The 25,553-nt window shown below is 50.7% G+C and overlaps 1 protein-coding gene and 2 long non-coding RNA genes across 4 annotated transcripts; 2 read left to right on the top strand and 1 right to left on the bottom strand.

Moving 5' to 3' along the window:
• Window positions 1-164: 164 nt before the first annotated feature.
• LOC118967858 (uncharacterized) lies at window positions 165-18,100 on the top strand. Its single transcript, XR_005055147.2, has 3 exons — window positions 165-543; window positions 2,911-2,974; window positions 17,983-18,100. It is a non-coding gene; the product is annotated as an uncharacterized lncRNA (long non-coding RNA).
• POLD4 (DNA polymerase delta 4, accessory subunit) lies at window positions 17,217-18,969 on the bottom strand. Of its 2 annotated transcripts, none has more exons than XM_073217490.1 (4): window positions 18,679-18,969; window positions 18,373-18,468; window positions 18,074-18,238; window positions 17,217-17,705 (listed from the first exon to the last, which is right to left on the bottom strand). In XM_073217490.1, the coding sequence occupies exons 1-4, from the start codon at window positions 18,773-18,775 to the stop codon at window positions 17,446-17,448; spliced, it is 618 nt and encodes a 205-aa protein (XP_073073591.1). In that variant the 5' UTR covers window positions 18,776-18,969; the 3' UTR covers window positions 17,217-17,445. The 2 variants fall into 2 exon arrangements, with proteins under 2 accessions (XP_073073591.1, XP_073073592.1); XM_073217491.1 differs by having other exon boundaries at window positions 17,466-17,705; window positions 18,074-18,185.
• On the top strand, window positions 18,880-22,473 carry LOC140844583 (uncharacterized). Its single transcript, XR_012123126.1, has 2 exons — window positions 18,880-19,017; window positions 19,266-22,473. It is a non-coding gene; the product is annotated as an uncharacterized lncRNA (long non-coding RNA).
• The last annotated feature ends 3,080 nt before the right edge of the window (window positions 22,474-25,553 follow it).

Here is a 25,553-nt window from a genome sequence, read left to right as displayed (position 1 = left end):
GCTACACTTCAGGCCTCCGCGGCCGCTCCAGCACCAACAGCGCCCGGAAAGGGCGCCCAGAGGCCGGGCAACAGACGGCTCCAAACCCGCAGCGACGCTCGCGCGCCATCTTGCGTCCATTCCTCTGGCCTCAAGGTAATAGCCCGAAAACCACACTTCCCAGAGTGCATATCGCACCCGCGCAGGCGCAAAGAGCCTCCTCTAGTTTCCATGGAAACCTCGCCTGAGCTAGACTCCGTACAGCGCGAAGCTCTTGCTACCCCTTCAGGTGCTCTGACAGACACTAGGAAGGGGTCTGTAGACGGTTAAGGGGGCAAAGTACGGGGCCCGAGGGGAGGAGGCTGGGCGGCTCTGCCTCCCGGACCAGCAGCGCCCCCAAATTCTTCTCGGCGTCCGCGCGCTCCTGGGCCCTCAGCGCTGTGAGGCAAAGGGGTCGGGGAGGCCCGAGGTGGCGAGGCCGGTGTCCGGCTCTGGCCCGCTGGGCCTCGCTTGCTCCACTTCAGCGCCTTGTCACCCCGAGCCGAGGGCCTGCGCCGCCGACAGGTACTCCCGGGGCGCGGGCGGGGCGCGGCACCCGTGGGGTGGTTGGCGCCGCAGGTGTACGTGGAGGTAGCGCCGGGCAGGGCAATGAGCGCGCCCGGGGGGGGGGGATCCGCCTCAGCCTTTCTCTGAAGGATCCGGGACCCGGGCTCCCCCCCTTTGGGCTTCAGGGGGGCTTGAGCTGGAATCGTAGCGCACGCGGCGATCCGGTTACACAGCAGCCCTGGCTCTGTGTGACCCGGGGTAAGTTCCTCCCTGAGCCCGTTTCCCTCTCTGTCAGTCCCTGCGGCCCCTCGTGGCGGACGTGGGACCGTCAGCCTCACTGCTCAGCAACTGCGAGAGAAGGAAAGGGGGCTGATGGTTTGAGCAAGGATCTCAGCTCAGGGTCGAAAGTCAGAGAAACTTGGGTGTGCGGCTTTGGGCAAAGTTATTACATCTCTGGAGCCTCAATTTCCCCACTTGCAAAACGGGTTAGTGATAGTGCCACCTCAGGTGTTTGAAGATTTAATGAGATAAATTAGTGCTATTCCCAAGTCCCAGCCATCATTTCTGATAGTTTTAGAAACATTCCTTAGCCACTATGAGACATTTTCCTAATTTTTGGAGTCACTTCCTCTATTTCCGGACAAATCCATTCTCCTAGGCAGGATAGTTTTATAGACTGATTCTGATGGGAAAGCCCGGGTCTTCTCGCCCAAGGCTGGTTCCCCTCCCTTCAGCTGTAGCCTGGGTTATTATATCTTTACCACACGGCCTCTGGGGGGGCGGTGCAAACCCAACACCACGTAGTGTAGAAGATACTTTCCCGTCCTTAAAATTCACAGAGTATGTGAGCACTTACATGTTGTGATGCAGAAACAGCTGAATATTGAATCATTTCTATAACATAACATTTAAATTAGACTAGATACAGTTATGAGGAATCCATAAGAATCCTACGCTACCTGCACTGAGTTCAAGCTTTGTGTTAATTGGAAAAATCCTAACAAGGAGTTCTAAATTAGCGATAGAAATGTATTATTTTTCAAATCTGGCAACTCCCGGTAGCTTCACAAACAAGCCTTCAGTCATCTTCATGTGGAAGCCGTATCCCATGAGTATTCTTTGAGCACCTGTTAGCACATGGTAGTGTGTACTCTGAAGGATACCGTGATGTGTAGGATGACCTTTACCCTCAAGAAATGGAGTCTTGTGGAGAAGATCAACCATGCATACAAAGCACATAACACAAGTAGGAAGTGACGTGTCATGAGGGAGGTACAGGAAACCGTGCTGTGAGCATTCAGAGCGAAGACACCACTGCTCACTGCGGTTGAGAGCATCACGAAGACAGCATCTGAGCCAGGCCATGGAGGATGTGGAACGCGGATATGCCAAGAAGTAGGGAAAGATACTACGGGCACCCTCCTGAGTATCAGCCCTGAGGCAGGAGGGAGAAATGTCTGCAGCACTCACCAGGTGGTGGCTCCCAGTTGGCAAGGACTGAGCTTTGGCCAATATTTTATTCCCAGTTTGGCACATGGATGGCACACAGTAAATGAGAGTGAATGAATGGGCTATGAGCTTCCTGCAGAGGGGAGCTGAGATGAGATATGGTCTCTTAATAAAAATGTCTGAGGCCTTTTTATTAGGCTCTCCCATGCCCTCTTACAGCCTGTCTTCTAGGGGAAGAATGTGAGTAGGCAGATGAGTATGGGGCAAGGGCCGAACTGCTGGGATATTTAGTGCAGTATCAGCCAACTGGGAGCAAAGTGAGCACGATCCCAGTGAATGGGCAGGAGGGTTGATGAGCCTCCTTCCCTGGAAAGGTGGTGCCGACCAACCACAAGCGGAGGAAACCGCAACACAGGATCGTGAAGCAGTCTTGGGGGCCCGTGATGGAGGCTCGTCTGGCTCTGTGGCACTGTGTCTGTCTTGGCTTTTCTTTTTCTATGGCCCACTCTTCCCCAGAGACATTTCTCTCCCATCTTTGACAACCTGGGAGTGGGAAACTGTCCACCGGGCCCACAGATTGCCAAGTCCTGCAGCTGCTGTGAAGGAACAGAGTGCCATCTTTAGACTTCCTGACCTTCCTCCAGTTCTGCCTTGGGTCGAACCTGCGCCAGCGGCTGAGGCAGACCACTCAGAGCAGCTGCCAGTGTTAGGACCTGGGAGGGAGGTGCTGCTCGAGCAGGGCAAAGCAGAGAATGGCTTGAGGAGCGGGCAAAGCCTCCTAAGTCCTGTTCAGACATCCCCCTGGGGCGCTGTGTTGCTCAGAGTGGGTGCAGTCATCCTTAGAGCGAGCAAGCCGGGGGGTGGGGGGGGTGCGGAGGTTAAGTGGACACAACCAAAGAGGAATGCGGCACAACTGACTTCCTGTTTTGTCCCTAGATGCGGGATAGTGCCGGACTTCTGGGCGCCACAAATGATCCTTTTCCTGAAGACACAACCCAAGGTGAGCCACCCTCCTAGCAGCCTGTGCGTTCACCCTGGAGCCTGGCTGTCCCGCCTCTCCCATTTGTTCCCACTCCACCGGCTGCGGGTAAGTGCTTGCCGGATATGCCAGGATTCCTGTGTAGTGAAGTGCCACGTGAAGCCTTAATAACTCCAGACCTGGTGCTTCAGAGGAGTGACTGCAGCTCAGTGCCTGCCGTGGAGGCCTACGTCAGCCCACATCTGGGCCGAGCTGAGCCTTTATGATTTATAAAAGATGGCAAGTTTTATTTTGTGACTTTCACTTTTCCATCTGAGGATCTGACTTTTTAGGTTATAGGTCAAAGGGCAAAATCATGGCCCTGAGACCAGTGATCTTTCATTGCCTCTGTTATCACTGAAGGGGTGCCATCTGCCTACTGGTGAGGCCACAGCTCTGTGTTCTAGGCTAACCTGAAGTTAGACCAAGACTCCCTTCTTCCCATTTCAGTCAGAATTTCCTGCCCATTTTCCTCAATTTTCTAGCCCAGCCCAGCTTCTCTTGGTCTTTGGATGTATTTAACCAGAGTGTCTCATTCTCATGCCCTCATTAGATAGTGACTTGTTCCCATGGCAGCAGGTACTCCTCCTCTCACTCTGCCAGGTTTGTCCGCTCTTGGGAAGCCCCTCTGGAGAGCTGGGACACCTTAGGGAATTCTGTATTTGAGCTAGAGGACCAAGAATATGAAGGCTCTTGTCTTACTGGGTAGAAAGGCAGATTGGAAAAGTTTGTCTGGTGGGATTCCCTAGCCTAGGTAGTCATGCCACACCCCACCCCATTGGCATCTCTTGTGGCAGCTCTGTGAGCCTCAGGGGTAGAGGTGAGGGTGTCTCTGGCAGGGAAGGGCACATGGAACAAGCCCAGACTAGAGCAAGACCCCACCAGTTGGCTTAACTCAAGGCAGACCTAATTGTGGGGGTGGGTAACAGGTTGGGTGAAGGAGGATGCCCCTGGAGACAGAGCTAATTATATGCAGTACACATAGAACCTATCTTCATGTGGCCTGAGAAGGCTTGGGGCTGGGCAGGTGTGCCCAGGACAGTAGCTGCCTGTTCCCCAAGGCGGCACACGCTGTTGTGTTGTTCATCTCTTGGTTTAGCAGGCCGGCTCTCGTCTGATGAAGGACTCAGGAAACCTTCTCCATAGCTTCCACCTTACTGGCGCCTCTGCCAGGTGCCCCCTCCATCCCTGTCTACGGTCTCATTGTCTTAGCATACCAAAAGTCCCTGTGCTAGGCTGATTTTGCCTCATCAGAATATCTACATTCCTGCCAACCTCAAGCTCTTCTACACAGAAATGGGAAACTGGGGGAGGGAGCTGAGTGTCAGGAAAGAAGAAGGAGTTTGGGGGCAGCAGGTGGAGTTATTTAGGGGTCAATGGGTTGCTCAAGCTGGTAAGCAGAGATCCCCCACCGCAGTACTGCTGGGTATCCACAGGGCAGGTGGGGCTTCCTAGAGTATGGGAACATTGTCCCCCAGCAGCCGCATCTGCAGCAGGAGGCCCTGGCTGCCCCACCCACCACCCTGTGCAGCCTCTGTCCACCTTAGCCCTACTGTTTCATCTCTTTCCTCTCCCTCCATCCCTGGCCCACCTACACCTGAGCTACTGAGGAGCCATCTTGGCCTGCACACTGTGGGATCTGATGCTCCAGGGCAGATATCTGGTTCCTCTCCTCTTACAAAGGAAAAAGGACTCAGATAAGAGAGAAGGTTGGGTCAGGAAGAGGCTGTATCCAGGCTAAGTGCGAAGGCACCAGGTTGAAGAGATGCTATCAGAGCAGGACTGTTAGGTGCCAGTTCGCTTCAAGGGCCTGCTGACCCCTAGGACGGTTGTGGAGCAGGTGAGGCTGAAGCTATCTTTGGAAAGAGAATCCTGCTCCAGCTGGACTGCTGTTTGCCTGTGGGCCTGTGCATTTGACAGGGTGGCTGGGATACAACTAAATCCATTCCTTTTTCTTACAGTTCCTCTCTCTTGAGTCTTGGGCTGCAAACCAGCCTCTCCTGCTAACTTTCCCATTTCTTCTATTCTCCAACTCCTAGGTATAGACCTTACTTTCCACATTTCATCAGTTACCAAATTCTGATAGCCTTCACAAAACGGTTGCCTTTTATTCCCACTTCCTCCACCCAGCCCGAGTCCCTGCTCCCAGGCCAAGGCTACCATAACAGCCTCCTAGCTGGTCAAGCCCTTCAGTCTGTCTGCAGCATCATGACTGGATTACTCTTAAAGTATTGCATCCCTCCATAGCTGTCACTCTCACTCCCATGTTTGGAGCCTTCCGTGGCTCCCCATGGCCTGCCAAGCACCAGGCAGACTCTGCCCTTTGGCTCAGGACCTTTCCCACTCTGGCACCAGCTCACTTTTCTGGCTTTGTCCCCCTGAATGTTCTAAGTTTGCACCTTTCACTCAAATCAAATTAGACTACTGACTGTTCCTTGAAAACACTTTTCCTACCTCTTCACCTTTGCTCATGCTGTTCTCTGTCTAGGAGGGTCCCTGCGCCCATTCACTTATTCATTTTTAAATATCTATTGAGCACCTTCTTTTTATTTGAAAAATTTCAGACCTACAGAAATGTTGAAAGACTAATACAATGGACGCATATATTGTGTCTAGATTCACCCATTGTTAGGCTTTTGCCACATTTCTTTCTTTTTTCTCGACCCATTGAAAATAAGTTGCAGGCATTAAGTTACTTCACCTCTAAATATTTTGGCCCATATCTCCTAATCATAAGGACACTACTTCACATAAGCACAATGTCCTTTTTAAAAGATTGTGGTAAAACATATATATAACATAAAATTTACTATTTTAATCATTTTAAGTGTACAACTATGGCACTATATATATTCACAATGTTATGTAGCCATCGCCACTATCCATTTACAGAACTTCATCATTATGAATAGAAACTCCGCACCCATTAAACATCCCGTCCCCCTGGGAATCTCTCTTCTACTTCCTGTCTATTTTTTGACCTCCCATAGGATGGAATCATACAGTATTTGTCTTTTGGTGTCTAGCCTGTTTCACTTTGCCTAATGTCTTTCTTCAAGATTCATCCGTGTTGCAGCATGTATCAGCATTTCAGTCCTCTTTAAGGCTGAGTAATATTCCACATTTTGTTTAGCCATCTATCTATTGATGGACCCTCGGCTTGTTTCCACTTTTCGGCTACTGTGAATAATGCTGCTATGAACAATGGTGTACAAGCTGTTCATCTGTTTGAGTCCCAGCTTTCCATTCTTGTGGGTATGTACCTAGAAGTGGAATTGCTGGGTCATATGGTAAGTCTGTGTTTAACTCTCTGAGGAAACACCAAACTATTTACATAGCAACCACAAAATTTCACAATGATGCAATATTATCATCTAGACTACTGGCCATAATTACATTTCTCCAAATATCCCTAGATTTTCCATTACAGCTTTTAAAAATATTTGATTCAGGCTCCAGTCAGGGATCAGACTGCATTGGGTTGTCATGTCCCTTGATTCTTTAGTCTAAACAGCTCTGCCTTTTACTTTCTCATGACATTGACACCTTTGAAGAATCCAAGTTAGTTGTCCTTTAGAATGTCCTTCAATTTGGATTTGTTTAAATATTTCCTCATAATTAGATTCATGTTAAACCTTTTTGCAAGAATACTGTGGAAGTGATATGTTCTGTTTCATTACTTTGGTCATTTAATGTTGCTTATCCCGTTAGTGTTGATGCTGAGTTTGAATACTTGGCTAAGATCTCTCCATTGTCAGGGAACCCATCTCTCTTCTCAGTCATAAGTAATCTACTGGGTGGTAAACTGAGGCTGTGTGAGGGTATCCTGTCTCCAGCAGTCTGTTCATTGTTGGTTTCATATCAAGTAATGATATTTGCCTAAACTATTTATTTCATCCCGTTTTTTAAAATTATATAATTCCTTCTGTACTTACTGTGCACTTAATGTAACAAGCTGCTATTCTTCAGTCAAGAAGAATTTTCCCTTGTCTTTTTTTAGCACCACTGTAGATTAATTTTTAAAGTATTTTAGTTCAGTGTGTTATAAGCCATCACCATCATTATTCTTTTAGAAGCTCGAATTTTCCTATATTTGGCCAGCGAGAGCGGCTTCAAGCTGGCTCCAGTCCTTGTGTCACATTACCAGTCTTTGAGCACTTCACTGCTTTCCAGCACAATGTAGCATTCCAGTTGCACCTGGGGTTTCCCCATCCCAAACGTGGAATCAGCCATTTGCCCAGAGAGCTCTAGTTTCTTTACGTGGAGCAAGATATTTAGAAACTAAGGTCTAGGTTCTAAGTGTGCACATTGCTACTAAGGTTTTATTGCTTCTAGACCTTTTAAAAGGACAGAGAATGAAAAGAAAAAAATTTTAATCATTGAGTTCTAGGACTTCTATTTCTGACCATGCCAGAGCCTTCCCATTATAAACCTGGGTAAAATATATAGGGCAACTATTAGTAGGCTTTAAACAATAAGCAGGACTGTGAATACTGTGAGAAGGAGAACACTTAAGGTGGGGCCCAAGCAGACCTTAACAGTTCTGCTGAGTTGATAAGGCAGCAATCAGAGTGGAAGCAGCTGGAAATTACAGGGCAGGGTATCAGAAAGGTGGGAGCTGTGCTGGGTCTTGGGGGATGCCAAGAAATCCATATGTGGGTTCTCTGTAGGTCCTTAGCTGCAGACTGGGCTATGTGCAGGGTGAGAGCTGGCAGAGAGTCGCTGCCATGGAGTTGGGTTGGAAAGGCCGTACAAGAGACCATACAGTGCTGGGAGAACTTGCACTCTGGCCTAGCCAGAGTGAAATACGTTCATTAATACTTTGGGTATTGATTGGCCTGAGACACTAGAAAGGCCATGCCTTAGGATTAAGGACCACATCCTAGAGCAGGGGTCGGCAAATTATTGCCTACCCAAATCTTGCCCACTGTGGGCCAGATACAGCCATGCCTACCTATTTGTCAACATGTTGTCTGTGGCTGACTTCGTACTGCAGTGGCAGAGCTCAGTAGTTGTGACAGAGATCATATGGTCGGAAAAGCTGAGAATAATTTACTGTCTGTCTCCTTACAAGGGTCAGCTGGTTGCTAACCCCTTCCCAAGAGCAAAGGCCACTCTAGACCGGGCCTAATAATTCCTAAAACCAAGTCTCAAAATGCTCATGGAGAACTGCCAGAAGTGAATTGTCTGCCAGAACAAAACTCCGCATTCTTTAAAGGAAGACAGTATTTCCTAGACAATGTCTAGCATATAATAAACAATCATTAGTCATTCAAGGAAAATATGACCCACGACCAAGAAAAAAGTCAGTGGAAACATACCCTGAGATGATGCAGATGTTGGAATTAGTGTACAAGGGCTTTGAAGCAATTATTATAAATATGATTAAGAACTTAAAGGAAAATATGGTGGTCTTAATGGGGAATCTAGGCAGAATAATTGAAACTGTAAACCAAGAACCAAATAGATGGGAAAATCCATTGTATGGGCTTACCTGAAGATTGGAGAAGGCTTAGCGGAAGTAAAGAGCATGAACTTAAGGACGGGTCCTAGAAATGATCTCATCCGAACATCAGAGATAAAAATATTGAATATAAACCAACAGTGCCTCAGCGATCTGTGGAATGATATCACGCAGTCTAATGTATGTTTCTGGAGTTCCAGGAGAGGAGACAGAGACTGGGACAAAAAAAAAATACTTGGAGAGATAACGGTCAAAAAAATTTCTGAAATTTGATGAGAAACATTCACTTACAGATTCCAAAAGTTTGGCAAATCACAAACAGAATGAGCACAAAAAAATCACACCTAAACGAGGTACCTTATCCCCAAACTGCTGAAAACCAAAGGTTAAGAAGATATTTTGAGAGCAGCTAGTGAAAAAAGACACATTATATGTAGAGGAACAATGGTGTGAAAAAGTGGAGGCTAGAAGACAATGGGATGACAACTTTCAAGTGCTGACAAAAGGTGAGTTTCAACCTAGAAGTCTGTAGCCAATGAAAATGCCTGTCAGAATGAAGGAGAAATAAAGACATTTAGGAAAAAAAGATGAGAGATTCGTTGCCAGCTGACCTGCACTATTAGAAGTGCTGAAGAAAATTATTCAGGCTGAAAGGAAATCTGGGAACTCAGATCTATCTGTAGGAAGGAATTAAGATCTAAAGAAATGATAAATATTTGGCTAACTATAAAAGAATGGCTTTCTTCTTCTCTTAATTTCCATAAGACAGACAATTGTCTGTTTATAGCAAAAGTAATATTATTAAAAGATACAGTTTATGATATACCGGAATAAAATACAATAGCACAGAGATTGGGGAATAAATTTGTATTATTGTAAGGTTCTTATGTTTGTGAAATGTGAAGAAGTTCAGTTAGACTGTGATAAAATAGTGATGCATATTGTAATTTCTAGAGCAACCATAAAAAAAAGAGGTATAACTAAAAAGGAAATAACTTTTATTTACTATAAAATACTGAATATTGACTTATAAAATGAAATTCAATATTAATTCCATTCCTGAAAAAAGGCAGGAAAAGAAGAACTGAGGAACAAAAGAATATGAGACAAATAGAAAATAAATAGCAACAAGACAGACTTGATTATGGGCTGAATTATATCCCCCCCCAAATTCATATGTTGAAATCCTAACCCTCAGAGCCTCAGAATGTGACTGTATCTGGAGATGGAGTCTATCCAGAGGTAGGAAGTCAAGATAAAGTCACTAGAGTAGATCCTGCCATGATGACCGAGGAGGAAATCTGGATATAGACATGTACAGAAGGAAAATGATATGAAGACACAGGTTGAAATTGGCCTTTTACAGACCAAGAAAAGAGGCCTGGAAAGATCCTTTCCTCTTCCTATGTTTTGTTTTTCAAATATATATCTTATTTCCCCTTCCTTCTTACACTAAGGTAGCATGCTATGTATTTAACAATATTTCCTGGAAATCACTCCATGTATCAGCTAGCTGAAATCTGCCTCTTTCTTTTTATAGCTACATGGTATTGCATTGGTAGGTTTATATAATCAGTCTCCATGGAAAGGAACTTAGGTTGTTTCCAATATTCTATGATTAAAAATAATGCCACAGCGAATAAGTTTGTGAATATGTTGTTATATATTTGTGGAAGTGAGTCTCTGGGGTAAGATCCTAGAGTTGGGATTGCTGGTTCAAAGGGCAAATGTTATGTTGTCTTATTAGTACTACCAAATCTCCTCTGTAGAGGCTACCCACCTTGTGCTCCCACCTGTTTCCCCCAACCCTGGCCAACAGATCTTTAGCTTTTCTACCCAAGTTTTTTAGCTTTTGCCAATCTTATTTTGAGTGAGGTTGGGCCTCTTATCATATATTTAAGGATAGACTGAGAACTCTTCAAGAACTCTCCAAGGTGTATATTCCACATAGTACTCACACTAACAAGGGCCCCAAATGCACTTGTTAAGTGAATAGGGAATGGACCGGTTGGACTTACACTGGACTCGTCGTGCTTGGACGCTTGTGAAACCTGTCGCCATGACAAGTTGACTCCTGTCCCGGGTAGGGCAATGCCAGGTGCCTGGCAGAGATCAAGTAAAAGAAGAAACGGGCCTTCTAGAGAGCCAGTCCTGGATCTTCCCCCTGCCAGGACCCTACCATAGGGACAGGTAGGAAACCTTTCTCTCCTGCTGGAATGTAGTAAGAAGGGTGTAGTATCAGGAGACCCGACCCCTGCACAAAGCCAGTACAGTACATGACCCAGTAAACCTTTCCCCCATAGGATTGCTCTATTCTTTTTAGTATTTGTAAAATACATCAACATTTTCCTATTGATTGATTGATTGATTAAATAGGTAATATAGTTACATAGTTCAAAATTCAGAAGTACTATTCAGTGAAAAATTTCCCCTTATTCTTATTTCCAAGCCACCAAGTTACCTTCCTCTCAAAGGCAACTAATTGTATCAGCTTACTGGGTGTCCTTCACTGTATGCATAATACAAGCAAATACACACACACCTTTGCCCAAATTGTAGCATATTATGCACACTGTTCTGTAAATCTTTTTTTTCCCACTTAGCTGTATATTTTAGAGATCCTTTTCTATTCCAATACATAAGGCATTTCCTGGAACTTTTCTGCAGTGTAGTCTCCGTCATGTGCTATAACTTGCTTTATAGTGCCTTATCAATAGACATTTAGGCTGCTTGTCATCTTTGCTATTACAACAGTGCTAAAACAATGTTACTGTTAAATGTATAATAAATAATAATGCTATAATAAAAATGTTATATTACACATAAGTGTATCTATAAGATAAAATTCTAAGTATGAGCTGAAAGGTATATGTACATTTGTAATTTTGATAAATAATGCCAAATTGGTGTTGTTGGAGTTGTACCCAAGGACCCCTTTGCACCCTAGATACGATGCTTGCCTCTGCTCTGCATCTGAGTGGCCCTCAGATGAGCATTTGGCAGGCTGGCCCAGTGCAGGCACAGGCTTCAAAGCAGAATATGTAAAGGAATCCACTTCTGAAGTTGGCTGCTTTGATGCCTTCCTTGCTGAGAAGGCTCTAGGCAAAGATGGCTCCTGTCATCAAGGCCACATAACCCTCAGGAAAAGTGACTTATAGACCAGATTTCACTGGAGTTTAGACTGGCCTTCACAACTGGACATAGATGATCTCACAGGCTAGAAGGACCAGCAGACTAAACAGCAGGTGTGAATGTAGTGGGAAGGTTCTGTCAGCTCTGAGTGCTTACTAGGGTAGCTGACCCTGTGCTAGGTACACATGCCAGGGATAAAACATCCTAGCAGCGGAGGCAATGAACTCTATGACTGTAGCAGTGTGACCTGCTGCAATACACTATAAACAGGTTAACACAGGGGCAGAGGAGAAATCCTTAGCTCTTTTTAGGGAAGGCTGCACAGAAAAACAATATGCAAGTCCTTGCAGGACTAGGAGCCATCAGAACCTCTTGGTTAGGGGATGCAGGCATTGACCCCAGAAGAGATTTCTAAGAAAGGCCTTTTCCTTCCAGAGACAAAGCAGGGCTCAAGAAGGATCTGGAACCTTGTCCACTTTGTGGAAACCCCTTCTCATCCTTAAATACCCAACTACAGGAAGTCTGAGTTCTCAGTGTCACGTTCACACCGGTCTTGTGACAGTGTTTGGAATTCACTTGCACCTCTTCACTGCCTCTCTTCCCTACCGCAGTAAGCTCTTAGAGCTCTAGATCTGGGGTTCTGATCATTTGCATCTTCCATGACTAGCACAGAGTTATTGTTTCCTAGGTGAGGGCTCATGTGGATAAACTAGAAACCTAGCTGCAGAGAAAACTAGCAATCATGTTGAGCATCCCCTAAGTCCTAGAGGTGGTGTTAACCCAAATCCGCCTAAAGCTGGCACTGCTGTAGCTTCAATCTACTTCAAGAGTAATTCAGAAACCTGTTACTTTCTCTTGTTTGAGTTTCTTGGTAAATTATCTCCTCAAACCTTCATGCTACTAGTGAGTGTCTGAGTTTGAAGGTGGATAAATGTTGCCACATCTGAGTCAATAAAGAGTGAGTCAGCGTGGCCCTCATCAGTGGGTGTGGCACCGGGAGTTACTGACAGCTGGGGATGCCAGAAAGCTGAAAAACGGGGACAGAGGGAAACAGGAAATAGGGAGATGGAATTGGGGTGAGTCAGCCTGTCGCCTTTCCAGATCCTCCTAGATAGCTTCCTTGACATCTTGAGCGTCACGCCAGGCCCTCCCTCCTGTGACATCTCGGGACCCTACTGAACCCTGCTCTACCTGGACTCTCCTGCCACTCCGACGTGCTCCCATCTTGTTTCCTGGTCATCCACCTTCTTCTAGAGAGCATTTCCTCCAGTGCCATCCTTGATCCTGCCTTTGTGGCCAGGCCTGTCTCTCTCAGAGAATCATCCATGCTCATGGGCTCAAGTGTCTGTCCTGTGCAGATTGTTCTGGACACCATACTCTCCCCCGACCTTCTGCCGGACTTGACTTCCAGGTTACCACTGCTCACTAGAAACATCTATGCCATTTGGGTGTCCTATCATCATCTCAAACTAAACATGCGTGAAATCAAGCCTGTCTCTCCTACCAGTCTCCATTTTCCTGCTCATAGCATTAGCATTGTCACCTACCCAAGCTCAAAACCTGAGTCAAATTTGATGCCTCCTCCCCATTCTTCTCTTCCCAAACACAAGTCTTTTCAACTTCCTTTGCAATATCTCTTGTAGCTCTTTGTCCTTTGTGTTCTGTTCTCTAATCCAGGGTCTCAGCACCATGTCTTAAATATTTAATATCATCCCACTTGGCGGTCTTGCCTGCAGCTACTTCCCTGTCTAGTGTTTCTTCCAGACCTGGTCAAATGATGGTCCAGAATGATTATTTTTATCCCGTCTCTCTCCTGCTGAAAGACCTTCATGTGCTGTCACCACCATAGATAAGTCCAGGCTCCTTTGTCTCAGGCCAAAGAATCTGTTTTTGGTCCCAGTCCACCTCACTAGCATTACCCTGCATGATATGAGTGCAGACATCAATCCTGTTCCAGATACTGACATGCTGTGTGACCCTGGGCAAGTTCTTAGCCTTGCTGTGTCAGAATTTCCATTTCAGAGTCACTTTATAAAAAGTTTATAATTATTTCTAGGGTTGCAGTGAGGATAACGGGCACTTAAAACAGTGCTGGTTATGTAGTACGCATTGAAATGCTAGCTTTTTATCACGCCGGTTTTCATGCAGCAACTATGGCGGTCTGCACACTTCTACCCTGAGTGTCTGCCTCTCCGTGTCGCCTTTGCTGAGCTCAGTCCCTGAACGAGCCTACGATACTTTTTTTCTCTGCCTGGGCCCTTATTCATCCCTCAAGGGCCACTGACTCCCATTTCCTTCTGCTAAGCATGTGTGGCGCTTTCTGCCGTGCTGCCCAGCTTGGGCAGGGTAGGGGTCGGGGGCCTGTTGGAGTTGAGAGGCCACACGTGGTGCATCTTCCTGCAGCATTCGTTCTGCTTGGTAACTTTATCCATTTTTATGCTGCAGACATAAAACTACTCCAGACATATCATGGAGCAGAATGCTAAATTAGCCAAAGGTTTTTAAGACAAAATATACAACTACTAAGAATATTCAGAATGGAGGTATCTTGGGCCAGCCCCCAGCCACAGTGAGGAGTCTGCATTCGGAATGCAGTGGAAGGGCGTGCAGAGCACGGACCCGGATGGAGAAGGAGCTGGTGCAGGGGACCAGTGCAATGGGGGTGGCCTCCCTGCGCTCAGGGCCCCTGCGGTGAGGGGCCCTTTAACACATGGTGCTGCTCCCTCCTTCCTGAGAACTGTGTCTACACAACTCCACTGCCCTGAGGTGCCCCTTGTATTACAGTGTTCTTTTTAACTTTCCACATGGGTAGGTCTTAATCTCTTCAACACCATCCTCAGCACCTAGCATGCAGGTTTGCGGCAGAGAAGCAGGGGGCACAGGTACAGGGTGCCACAGTGGGAAGGCAGACCTAGGTGTGAGGTGGGCCTCGGTGTTCACTGACCAAGCGAGTTGCCTTTCCTCGCAGGCTCAGTTTCCTTACCTGTGAATGGGGGATAACACTTACCTAGTGAGACTTCCTGAGAAATCAACTAGATGACAATGGAGGTGCTGAGTTCAGCACCACAGAGGGCCCAAGGGCACTTCGTAAACATCAGATTCCTCCCAGCCATGCCAGGCTCTCAGCAAACAGCTGATCCTCCACCGTTGCCACTCACGCTGCAGCCCCCTACCTGCACCTACTCCCACAACCCCGTGCTTCCCCTCCTGTCGCAGTGGATGCTTCCATCTGAGGCCACCCTTTTGCTGTGTACTAGTGCTGGCCCTTCTTACCTTCACAAAGACCTCACTCACACGCAACACCAGTGTCCCTCCCCACTGTGTGATCATGCTGCATCATTACTGTACCTGAAACAAAACCCGAGACAAGACAGCAAAGGAAAACCCTCTCTGGATCCCACATCCCTTCTGGTTACTGCTCTCTCTCTGTGTTCCCTTCATAGTACAAAGTCCCTGAAAGGACAGGCTGCCCCATGCGCACGTGCCCTACCCTCCCTCTGAGCCCACTCCGGGGGCTCCTCCGCCCCGCTCCACGGAACCACCCGCCTCCAGGGACCTCCACCTTGCCAAGCCCAGTGCGCTGTTCTCAGGCTTCACTTTACTGGCCTCCCAGAAGCGTCTGAGACCTTGAAACACCTTCTGCCCAGGCCTCCAAATCCTACCCATTCTGATTTTCCTCCAGTCATGCCTCTCCTTAGTCTCCTTTGCTGCCTGCCGTCTTCTCCCTTGCCTCTAAGCACGGAAGCCCCAGGGGTATCCTTGGACCACTTCTTGTCTCTGCACGCACTCAGGTACTCTTATCCTCACAGCTTTCAGTGCCATCTAAAAGATGTCCAACTTTACATCTCAAACCCCGAGCTGTCCCAAGAGTTCCAGACTTGCATATCCACTACCTACTCCCCGTCTCCCCTTGGGTGTCACAGACTTCAAACCCAGACCGTTCATTCCCACCCTATCCTACCCTTCCCAGTCTTCCCCATCTTAGCAATGGAAACTGTCCTTCCAGTCGCTCAAGCCAAAATCTTTGGAGTTACCCTTGGCTTCTCTCTCTCTCTCAAACCTCAATCACCACGTCCTGTTGGTCAGCTCTCCCATCAAAATATAGAAAGAATCTGGCTGCTTCTCCCCACCCTCATCTCCCCACCCTGGTCCAAATCACCATCGGTGTCGTAAGCCCGACCCCCAGAGCCTCCTGAGTGGTTTGCCTGCCTCTTCTCTCCTCAGCCCCATAACCCATTCGCCATCAATAGCCAGTAATGTTTTCAAAACGAAGTTTGATTATGTCATTTATTGATTTAGAACCCACCAGTGTCTTCCTCTGTCACTCAGAATAAACTCCACACTCCTTATCCTGGCCTGCAAGGCCCTATGGGACCAACCTGCTACCTCGCTGGCTTCATCTCCCACCATGCTTCTCTCACTCCCTCTGCCCTGGCCACGCTGGCCTCCGTGTTCCCTGACTGGGCTGGGAACACTCCTGCGTGGGGGAGTGTGTGCTTGCTTCCTTCCGTCTGGAGCACTCTTGTAGGTGCAAGCCCCACTCCCATCCTTCTTGCAGGTCTCTGCTCAAATGCCAACCTGTCGCAGAGCATTCTCTGACCAGCTCCTCTAGCACCCCTGGCATTCTCTGACTTCTAACCCCAATTCTACACTGACCACCACTTGACATATTTACAAGTTTGTCTCCCTCCATCTCCTCACCAGTAAGAACACCCAAGAGGACCTCTAGAGCCTGGCACATAGCAGGTGCTCAGCAGACAGCCAGGGTCATGGTAGAGGTGGGAAGAACCTGATGCTCATGGCCCCTGGTCTCTGTGCCACCAAGTACCTGCTGGTGCTTCTGGGCAACTTTGCACAACCTTTGAAGTCTTCAGTTCCTTCCCTGTATCATCTACCTTAATGGGTTTTTTGGGAAGTTTAGAGATAATACATTTCATGTATTTGAGGCATGGTCAGTGCTCAACAGCTCTCTAGGCCTTTTTCCAAGGAGTCAATAGTGATGTTTCTCTGTGCCCCAGGATGGAAGGCTGATACATCAACTGAAGGCAACACCACATAAGGAGTACTAATTCCCTCTCTGTGGCTCACCGTCCCAGGGTCCCCTAAGCAGTGTTTTTGGCTCGGCTGGTTCTCCTCCACCCCAGCACTGTCCAGTTCCCCACCATCTCTGAGCAGGTGCTGTGAGTGGAATGATCCCCCAACCCTGCTTTGGGTCCAGGTGGACTCCATGCGGGAAGCAGAGGTGCTTGCTGGGAATGTGTAGGTCTGCCTGAACCTTATGAGCTGTGGGGCCCTGGATCCTCCTCTGAGAGAGGAGCCATTTTTGTGAAGTGGACAACACTGGGCAGGCTGGGTGGCAGTCTGGCATGTTTTCCCTGGCTGGTCAGTTAAGGTGACTAAAGAGTAGTTTCCCTCTGCACCACCAGGGGGCATCAAAGGTTGCTCAGCTTTTGTGAGGACTTGTGCCAGGGTCTCTTGAGGTCTTTCCTCCCTCCCAGGTCTAGGCTTAGGCAGCAGAAGAGCCGCGTGCAGCTTGCAGGAAAGCAAGGTGCTGGCTCTCTCCCACCTATAAACTTTATGGGTGCTGCCAGCCCAAGCAGGGCCACATTAAGGGGCTGGAGTTCAGGCTTCCAGGCTCAGTGTTCTTTATTGATGAGCATTAGTGAACCCCTTGCCCCGTGAGCTTAGCCAGTTCTGCCCTCAGATGCCCAGCCTTAGGTGGGGAGTGCATCTTTGCTTCTGAGATCATTTGCCTGAGTCTGGCTTTGCCTAAGGCTGTGCCTAGTTTGCCACTTCGTCCCCAGGACTGAAGTGGTTTGGTCTGGGAGGCATCGGAAGGGTCATGGCCAGGTCCTTGTCACTCTGAATGTAGGACATACTGGACTTGAGCTGTGTCAGCTCTCAGAGGGGGCTCCAGCAGCCTGCTGGTTAGATGGGGGGCTGTGCTGCGGAGAGGTCGGATCCAGCCTTTCCTTCCCTGTGAGACTCCTTCCTGCCAAAGGTTCTCCAAGGCAAAGGTGAGCTGAACAGCGGCAACTGGTTCTTGTGTGCTAAGGTTCTTGGGTAGCCAGCAGGAGGTCTTCAGTGGAGCCTCAAAGAGGATAGAAATGCCAGAGGCTGTGTGTACAAGGACAGGTAGGAAGGAGGAACCAGAGAGGGCCAGTTAATTTGATCTGATTTCACCGGCCCCAGTTCTTCGCCACGGCTTATAAACTTTGGCCAACCCCTCAGTACTGAACAGAGAGTCCTTGCGTTTTGGGTCCACCCTTCCCCACCATTAACTTAAAGATAAGAATTGTGAAAGCAACCTTCTGCCCTCTTGAGCCAGGCACCTTGTAGAACCTTCTTGCCTGCTCAGCAAGGACCCCCAAATCTTCAACCGTTTCTTTCTCAGATCAGGGCAGCCCCTACCAGAGGCCAGCAGGCTGGTGGTGCCTAGAGAAGGCCCTGGCTCCCGTGAAAGCCCTCCGTGGCCTTTCTCTGACCTGCACTGGAAGCGGGGATCTCCAGGGTGAGTCTGCAGCACCTCACGCACTTCGGGGGGAGGCTCCAAGCCCAACTGCTCTGCCCGATGCCAGCGCTGCAGCCGTGTGATCCCTGCCATGGTGGGAAGAAGATGCTGGGGCCTCGTAGAGAGCGAGAAGGCCAGGCTAGAGATGTGTGTGGAAGGTTGTGTTGGGATCTTGACACTGCGACAGTGCCTGAGAGGGTCAGGCACAGGTTCAGACTGCGCAGGAGACGTGGGTGACAGGGCAGGCTCCGGGGTGTGCTGCGGCGTTCTCACCTGTGCAGGGCCCATACTGCCAGGCCAGGTCAAACTGCCTCAGCAGCTCCAGCGCCGCTTCATCCACGCTCACGCTCAGGGGCTGGGTTTCTTCCCCTGCAACGACACGCTGGTCCTGCAGGACTGGTCCCCTGCCCTTCCTCTCACAGCTGTCCCACTGCCCCCCAACCCTCCCCACCCCTTCGCCTCTACCGTCCGCGGCCAAGCCCGGTGTAGGAAGTAGAGGACATACTTCCCTTTCCACTGCCCACGTCCTCTGTCCCCTGGCGACCACTCCTCCCGCCCCCCCACCCACACCTCAGAGACCTAGCTCTGGTGCCAGCTCCCCCTTGCTGTGCCCAGCGGGGCCCTCCCTCCTCTTCACTACAGGGTAGGAGTCAGTGATGAGCCGCTTCCTGCCCATGATGGCCACCCAGGCAGGCGGAGAAGGAGGCGACTGCGGGGAAGGAGAGAGAGAGAGGCCAGCGGGCACGAGAGGGACAGCTGCTGAGAGAGAGAGAGGTCTCGGGCCAGAGAGCGAGCCTGGGGCCAGCGACCGGCAGACAGAATGACCCAGACAGGGAGAGAGGAAGTCCGCGGGTTCCAGGGAATGACGACTGTCCCCCACCCCCACAAGCACGCAAACAGCAAAGGCCTGAGCCAATGGTAGGCCGCCTCTGTGCAGCGGGCCCGACTCCAGCCAATGGCAGGCGCACCGGCAGGGGGCGGGGCAGCTGCTGCAGCTGTGTCCCGGGGCTGAAGGGGTGAGGCCGGGGTGGGGGGACCTGTCAGGACGCCCCAGACTGCAGCCCCTCCTCCTGCGCCCCCCGCCTCCCGCCGTGGATCTACAGGGCGGCCCAGGGGACTTACAGAGCGTTATCCTCAGCCTCTCACTTCCCGTTTTCTCTTCCTAGGCAAATGTTCTTTCAGCCTCGCTAATCCCCGTGGCCGGTTTGTAAGTCCCCAGAGCCTAGCTGGAGCCTTCCACTCCTGCCCCTTGGCCCTCAGAGTGTGGGGGGGCAGGTCTGGAGGTCCGAAGAGAGCCTGGCAATCCAGTGCCCTTCCCTGCTCCCACCCCACCCCCACCGGCCCCAGGAGACAGGGCTAGAAGCCCGTGGGGTCGCAAAGCCCCTTTCCCACAGCCGGCGCGCAGACACTGCCCACTCCCAGTCCAGGCAAGCGTCTGCCCTGTCGGCTCCCCCGGGCTCCCGCAGCCTAGCCCTGCCCGCCCTGCCAGTCAGGAGGCTTCTGCCCTGAGCAGGGGGCCAGAGTGCGTTTGGATCCCCACTTCTGCATTAGTGAAATCTGCCCTGTCTCGCACTAATGTGAGAGTGTGAGCAGAAAACCCCAACAATAAACCTAACTCTTATATGGCACTCATACTGTGCCAAGTGCTGTTCTGTGTGTGCACTTTCCCACATGTTCACTCAACTAAAATAGATGTAAAATGATTCCTAAAAGTAGGAAGTGCCAATAATCACAGGCATTGTGGGGCCCAGTTAAACCACAGCCCCTGTGTGTCTCTCAGAAGCTCATAGGTTAAGGGGGCAGGCAGACCGGACACACAGGTTGTCAGTACAAGGATAAAATTCCTAACAGGAGGGGGAAAGGGTGGGTCCGAGATGGGTTGGACCATAGGGCTGGCTTGGCGCTTTCAGAAGACCTCCTGCAAGAGGCAGGCTGCTGTAAACAGTGTCTTTCAATTCTCCACCCATGACCTTTGTCCCTTGGGCTCCTGTCATGGCTGACTCACCCCTACACCCACCTCCCCCCTCACCAACTTCTTGGCTGCAGGCGAAGAGTTGGTCAGTGGGAGTCTGGGAATCAGCGCAGGGACCCGCCCAGCTCTAATCACCCACCAGATCCCATCCAGTTCTTCCTTCCAGGGCAGTAAGTGCCTCCTCAGAGGCTAATGGCTGCCTCCCTCCCACTGCTCTGGAGCCTGGGTGCCCTGCATTAGGAGAAGGGTGGGCACGAGGGAGGAAAATCCCCTGGGGGGTGGACCCACCAAAGGGGAGGAGCAGGTGCGGGAGCAGGCCCCGTCTTCAGGGTCCCCTCCTGGCTCTCTCCATATGCTTCTTGAGGGGGGCTGAGTGGAGGAGTGAGGGTCACGGGCGCCCTGCACAGAGCTGGAGGGCCCTTCCCTCTGCTTTAGCGCCTGGGCTGGTACTGCTCGAACACCCCATCCGCCTCGTGGCCTAAGTGGGGCCCACACTGAGGGAGGCAGGGGCTCTGCTGCACTGCAGAGAAGCAGGAGGACCCTCTCCAGGCCTGGGAAGAGCTTAGACGTGGGCTCTAGTCAGGCACTGGGCACTCTGTAGAGGGACTGTGGCCGGGCTCTGTGGAAATGACCACCCTGTCCCCAGAGGGGGTTCCCAGAAGTGTGTGGCACCCAACTCCTGAACCCACAGAACCCCGAGGGAGCAGGCAGCCAGGGGTGGGGCAGACCCCTCCTCATTCCTGGTCTGCCCCACCCCTGAAAGCTGATAGCCGTGGGGCCTTGCCACTGCCCAGGGAGCGTGAAATGGGGTGTGCCACTGGGTGGCCACCGCAGCTCCTACTGCTGCCTGAGCCGATTCCCTCTCCCCTCTGGCACCCTGACCTGCTCTGTGGGTGCTGTCTGTGCCATCCCTGCCAGCTGCCCCCCACCCAGCCTGGCCAGGCCCTGCCAGCCTCTCCCACCCAGCCTGAAAAAGGTCTCCCTTGGCCTTCAGCCTCCCCCAGCCCCAAAAAGGAGAATCAGGTAGTTAGCTCAAGTGCAGGTACCCTAGGGCTGGCCTTCTGGCCTGGAGTTGAGGGACCCTCCACAGGCACATCACCCTTCTCTCCTGGTCCAAGATCAAGACCCAAAGCTCAAAGGAGTTGGTTGGAACCATCACTGCCCAACAGGCATCCTTCCCTGACTTGGCACCTGGATCCCTAAGGTATGCTGGCAGCCAGACCAGACCTTAACCTCCCCATCCTCGTCTTTTCTGTCTTTACCCCCCAAAGCTATCCACCCCTATCGCCTTCCTTCCTGGAACCCCTGTTCCTACTCAGGCAGCCTCCTGGCCTATCCCCAAAACTGCTGTCCCTCAGGCCTGTCACAGTTCAGGCTTCAGGCTGGAGGGCCAGGCCAGAGGTCTGAATTGGGAGCTAAATTCTCTCTCCTTTGGGAATTTCCTGAGATCCGGCATAGGTTCCTGTGTCAGCCCTGACCTCCAGAGGCCGATGATGGGACTAGCAGGAGTGACCTTTACACCTTGGCCTAGGAACACTCAAGGATCTTGCTTCACAGCCAAGGCCAAAGTATTGGGGGATCCCAGGAGAAAAAAGAGAGAAGGGCTGCAACAGGAGCCCAGTACCTTCCTGAGGGCTGAGGCCCACTGCCGACTACTCCAAGGGGAAGGGGGATTAGACCTGGGTAGTTCAGACAAGGTGCAGGACGGGGGGCCTCAGCACTGCACAGGGGCCCTAGGAGCCCCCTCTCTCCCCCAGTCATGAAAGGGTTTGTGGGGAAAGTCAGCCAAAGGTAGGAAGGTGGGGACAGGTGAGCGCTCTCCCCAGCAGCCACCTACTCACATACCCTAGGCCCGTTCCCTACTCTGTGGGCCAAAATTCTTTAAGGAAGCTTCTCTGAGTCCCTCAGGACCCTTCCAGACCACCCCCTGCTCCCTGCCTGAGGTTCTCTGTCTCGGCGGGCTTAGGGAGTGGGAGCAGGTAGAAGGCAGTGTTCCCCCAGGTCTGGGTTTTTCTGCCCTGGACGTCTCTTCTGTCTTGTCCCAACCCCCCCGTCCCCTCCGACCAAACCTCTTCTCATCACCTCCCCTTTCACCTGGGCCATCCTGGCTCTGGAGAAGTTGTGGGGAGACTGGAAAAGGGCCCCCCTTCCAGCCATTCCACACCCTGGCCACCAGGTGTCAGACTTTGTCCAGCTGGGAAGAAGGTCCTGGTTAGTTCCCACCCCCGTCAGCCAGGCCTTGGAGATCAGGGCAAGATGGGGAGGCACCTAGAGGTGACCTCTGAACTAGGGAGACTGAGGGACCCTGAAGGTTGAAATGAGGAAAGGACTGGAGCTCTGGTTCCGAAACTCACAGTTACTCCCTCATTGGCCCCACCCCCACCCACTGACAAGGGCTTTGTCCACTGCTGGGAAACAGGGGAACCAGGCTGAGTCAGGGAGCTCAGGAATTAGAGGGACAAAGGAAGGAACAGTTGTGGCTCCAGAGAAGGGGGAGCTGAGAGGGAGCCATCCATCAGAGCACTCAGCCAGGCCTGGGTCGCTGGCCCTTGCCCTCTGGTTGAGGGGAACAAGGGCCTTCTTGGCCCTTCCCCATTTGGAGTGGCTGTGATGAGTTGGGAGGGTGGGGGTGCGCACACACTATGTCTCTATGATGAGTGTTTGAATGAGTCTCCTCACACACCGAGGGAGCCCTAAGTCCCTTGGGTCAGTCTTTGCAAAGGCGGGAAGCAGCAAGGCATGACCACACTTTTGCCACCCGCCTGTCAAACCCTCTTCTGTACCCTCTCCTATCCACCCCCGGCCCCCAGAGGTTGCTTCCGCCAGGTGACAGTTCTTCATGTTGTGGGTATCCTGTCAAATACAGGTGCATTTCCAGGCACCCAAGATGACACTGAGATTTCAAGTCCCCCCCACCCGTGCTATCTAGAGATGGCAAAGAGGAGGGCCTTCTCTCCCTCCTTCCCCCTAGCCTTCCTGGAACAGAACTTCTAGAGAGAGGTCATACTCCCCCCATGACACTGCAGGGCCCCAACTATTCGAGGTTCTTCAGTTGACCTCTGCATACCTGCACCCCTGACTGTAAGGCCATGTTTAAGAGGTGGTACTGAGATAACCAACAAAAGCTTACCACCTCTCCGGAAGCAGCTGTGGATGGAGCCCCAATGACAGACTCATCCACAGGAAAGCCTGACGATCTGTCGCTCACTGGGAGCTACCCGCCCAGGGCCCACAGGGCCAAAACCCAAAGGAGGGGCTCATCCTTGACGCCATCAGCAGGGAACTATTTGCAGGGAGTTCAAGAACTCACACTCTGAGGTGCCCTTTCAGACTGGGCTCCCCTCTGGGCCCGCCTCAACCCCAGTCTTGCTCCTTAGGGTGCACCCTTTGCATCCTTAGCAGAAGCGAACTCCGGTGCTTGCCTCGCCTTTCCCTGGCTGCTCACCTCCCTGTTCTCCCTGCTGCCCACCCTGCAGGCTCCATGCTCCGCAAGGCTCACAGCCCCTCAGCGGCGTGGTTCCTCGCCCCCTACAGTCTCTTGTTCCTGTTTCTCTGCCACGGCTGCTCAGCCTTGGGAAACGCCCGCTTTTCACTCTGTCCCCACCTCTGGCCACCTCTGGCTGGCCAGGAATGTCACGATCCATGCTGTGTAAGCCCACAATAGAGATGTGTTTGCTGATGTCATCTGGTTCCACATGGCTGCCCAGCACCCTTTCTGATTCTCCTCTGCATGTCCCTGGTTCCATTCCCAAGCCTCTCCATGCTTCTCCAGTTGCTGCCCCTCATCCAGCAATGACCTGCTTAGATCTCTTCTGTTTGGAAAGAACAGAAGCAAAGCAGCCAAACAAACAAAAAGCCTTCCATGATCCTGCCACACCCCCACCATATTGCCTTTGCCACCGAACTCCTAAGGGAATGCATTCATTCTTTCTGCTTCCCTCCCACTGTCTCCTTCTCTCATCTCACTGTTTGGTATCAGCCTTTTAACCACTCTTGCGCTCACTCACCTGATCCCAAAGCCAGTGGATTTCCCATTTTCTCAGTTCTCCTGGGTCATCTGACAGGGGTGACCAGTGGCCTCCTTAAAACTCTCTTCTCGACTTCTAACACACTACTCCCCTCACACTCTTTAAATCAGTTTAAATCAAATTATCAAGTATTTTAGTCTGTGCCTGGCCTTGTGCTAAAATGCTGTAGGGATGCAGAGGTGAATAAATTGTGGAGCTTGCCTTCAAATCGCTTAAAAGGGAGACAGACACACTTAACTGACCCCTGTCCTCCCCATCCTCCTAATCCCACCTGCCTGTTTGTGAAAAAGCACATACCCTGCGCTGGGTTCGGAAATCCAGCAGTGACTTCAGGCACCGTTTCCTCCTATGGGATTCACAGACTAGCAGGGCCCTCACCCAAGTAGATGATATCACTCCTTTTTTGACATCAGAGTATTTTGCCTGGGTCTTTCTGCACTTCCCAAATTCTGCCTTGGATTCTAGCATTTGTGGTGGGGTTGGGAGGGTCATAGTCCCTCCTCCAGATTGTTTTGTTTCATATAGTAATTGAACACTTTTGGGCTTGAGCCTGCTGTGGGTGCTGGGACAGAGAGATGGGAAGATTCAGAATCAGCCCCTCAGAAGCTCACAGTACAGTCATGCGGGCTACACCTTCCTCCTCCTCGCATTCCCTATAGCCCCTTGCTTGCGGCTTTACCTTACAGGCTGCTACTCATTTTGCCCCTGCATGGAGACAGTCCAGATGCCCTCCCCTTTCTATCCTGTTAGGCAGGAGGCAGGGTTTGCAGGTGCCCTGGCAATGCCTGGGCAGGTGCCTCTGCCTGAAGAGCCTGGACCCCTCAGGTTGGGCATGATCCAACATGGGCCAGGTGACTCAGGGACTTCAGCTAACTGCGGGGCACCCTGCCCACAGGCAAGTCCAGTACCTCCTGCACCCACAGGGCGCCCCTCCCTCTTGCAGTGGTGCACACGAGACCTCCCAGCGTGTATTGCAGTTATCCCTTTGTCCCTTATTGACTTGGGTACGCTGGTCTTCTCTTCCCAGATAGATCGCAGTCTCCATAAGGGCAGGAGTCAAGTTAGGTCTTGGATTTCTTTTGGCTTTCCTGCAACCAGTTAACGCTGTGATGAGCAGAAAATTAGGTCTTCAAAATATTTGTCAATTGCTTAACATCACCATCATTTGTTACTTCCACCACTTAGGGCACAGTCTCTAGGAGTCCCTTGAAAAATGTCCATGTATTATTATCTGGGAGCAGTTAGCCCATTAATTTACCTGGTGCCTCTTCACTTGAGTGTCACATGTCAATATATCCCAAGTAATCTGTAATGACTAATCAATGCTGCTGTAGCCAAGCATCTTACCTATTGCTTACCTATGGGAAACTGGAGAATAGAGAGCTTTAAATAATTTTCCCAAGGTCACTCAGCTAGTAGGTTATGAAACTGGGATCTGAGGTCACATCATCCCT

Source organism: Manis javanica, chromosome 11 (genome assembly GCF_040802235.1).
Source record: "Manis javanica isolate MJ-LG chromosome 11, MJ_LKY, whole genome shotgun sequence".
In the NCBI taxonomy this organism is placed as follows: Eukaryota; Metazoa; Chordata; class Mammalia; order Pholidota; family Manidae; genus Manis; species Manis javanica.
The sequence above is the reverse complement of the archived record's forward strand: the minus strand, read 5'-3'. Positions and strand labels throughout refer to the sequence as shown.

Bases quoted from the DNA above. Each gene is read 5' to 3' on its own strand.
- POLD4 (XM_073217490.1), bottom strand. From the start codon at position 18,775: ATGGGCAGGAAGCGGCTCATCACTGACTCCTACCCTGTAGTGAAGAGG. The intron at 18,469-18,678 runs GTCTCTGAGGTG...GTGTCGTTGCAG, and splicing joins GGAGCTGGCACCAGAGCTAG to GGGAAGAAACCCAGCCCCTG. The intron at 17,706-18,073 runs GTCAGAGAAAGG...TTGTACACACAG, and splicing joins GATCCCCGCTTCCAGTGCAG to CCTCTGGCATTTCTATCCTC.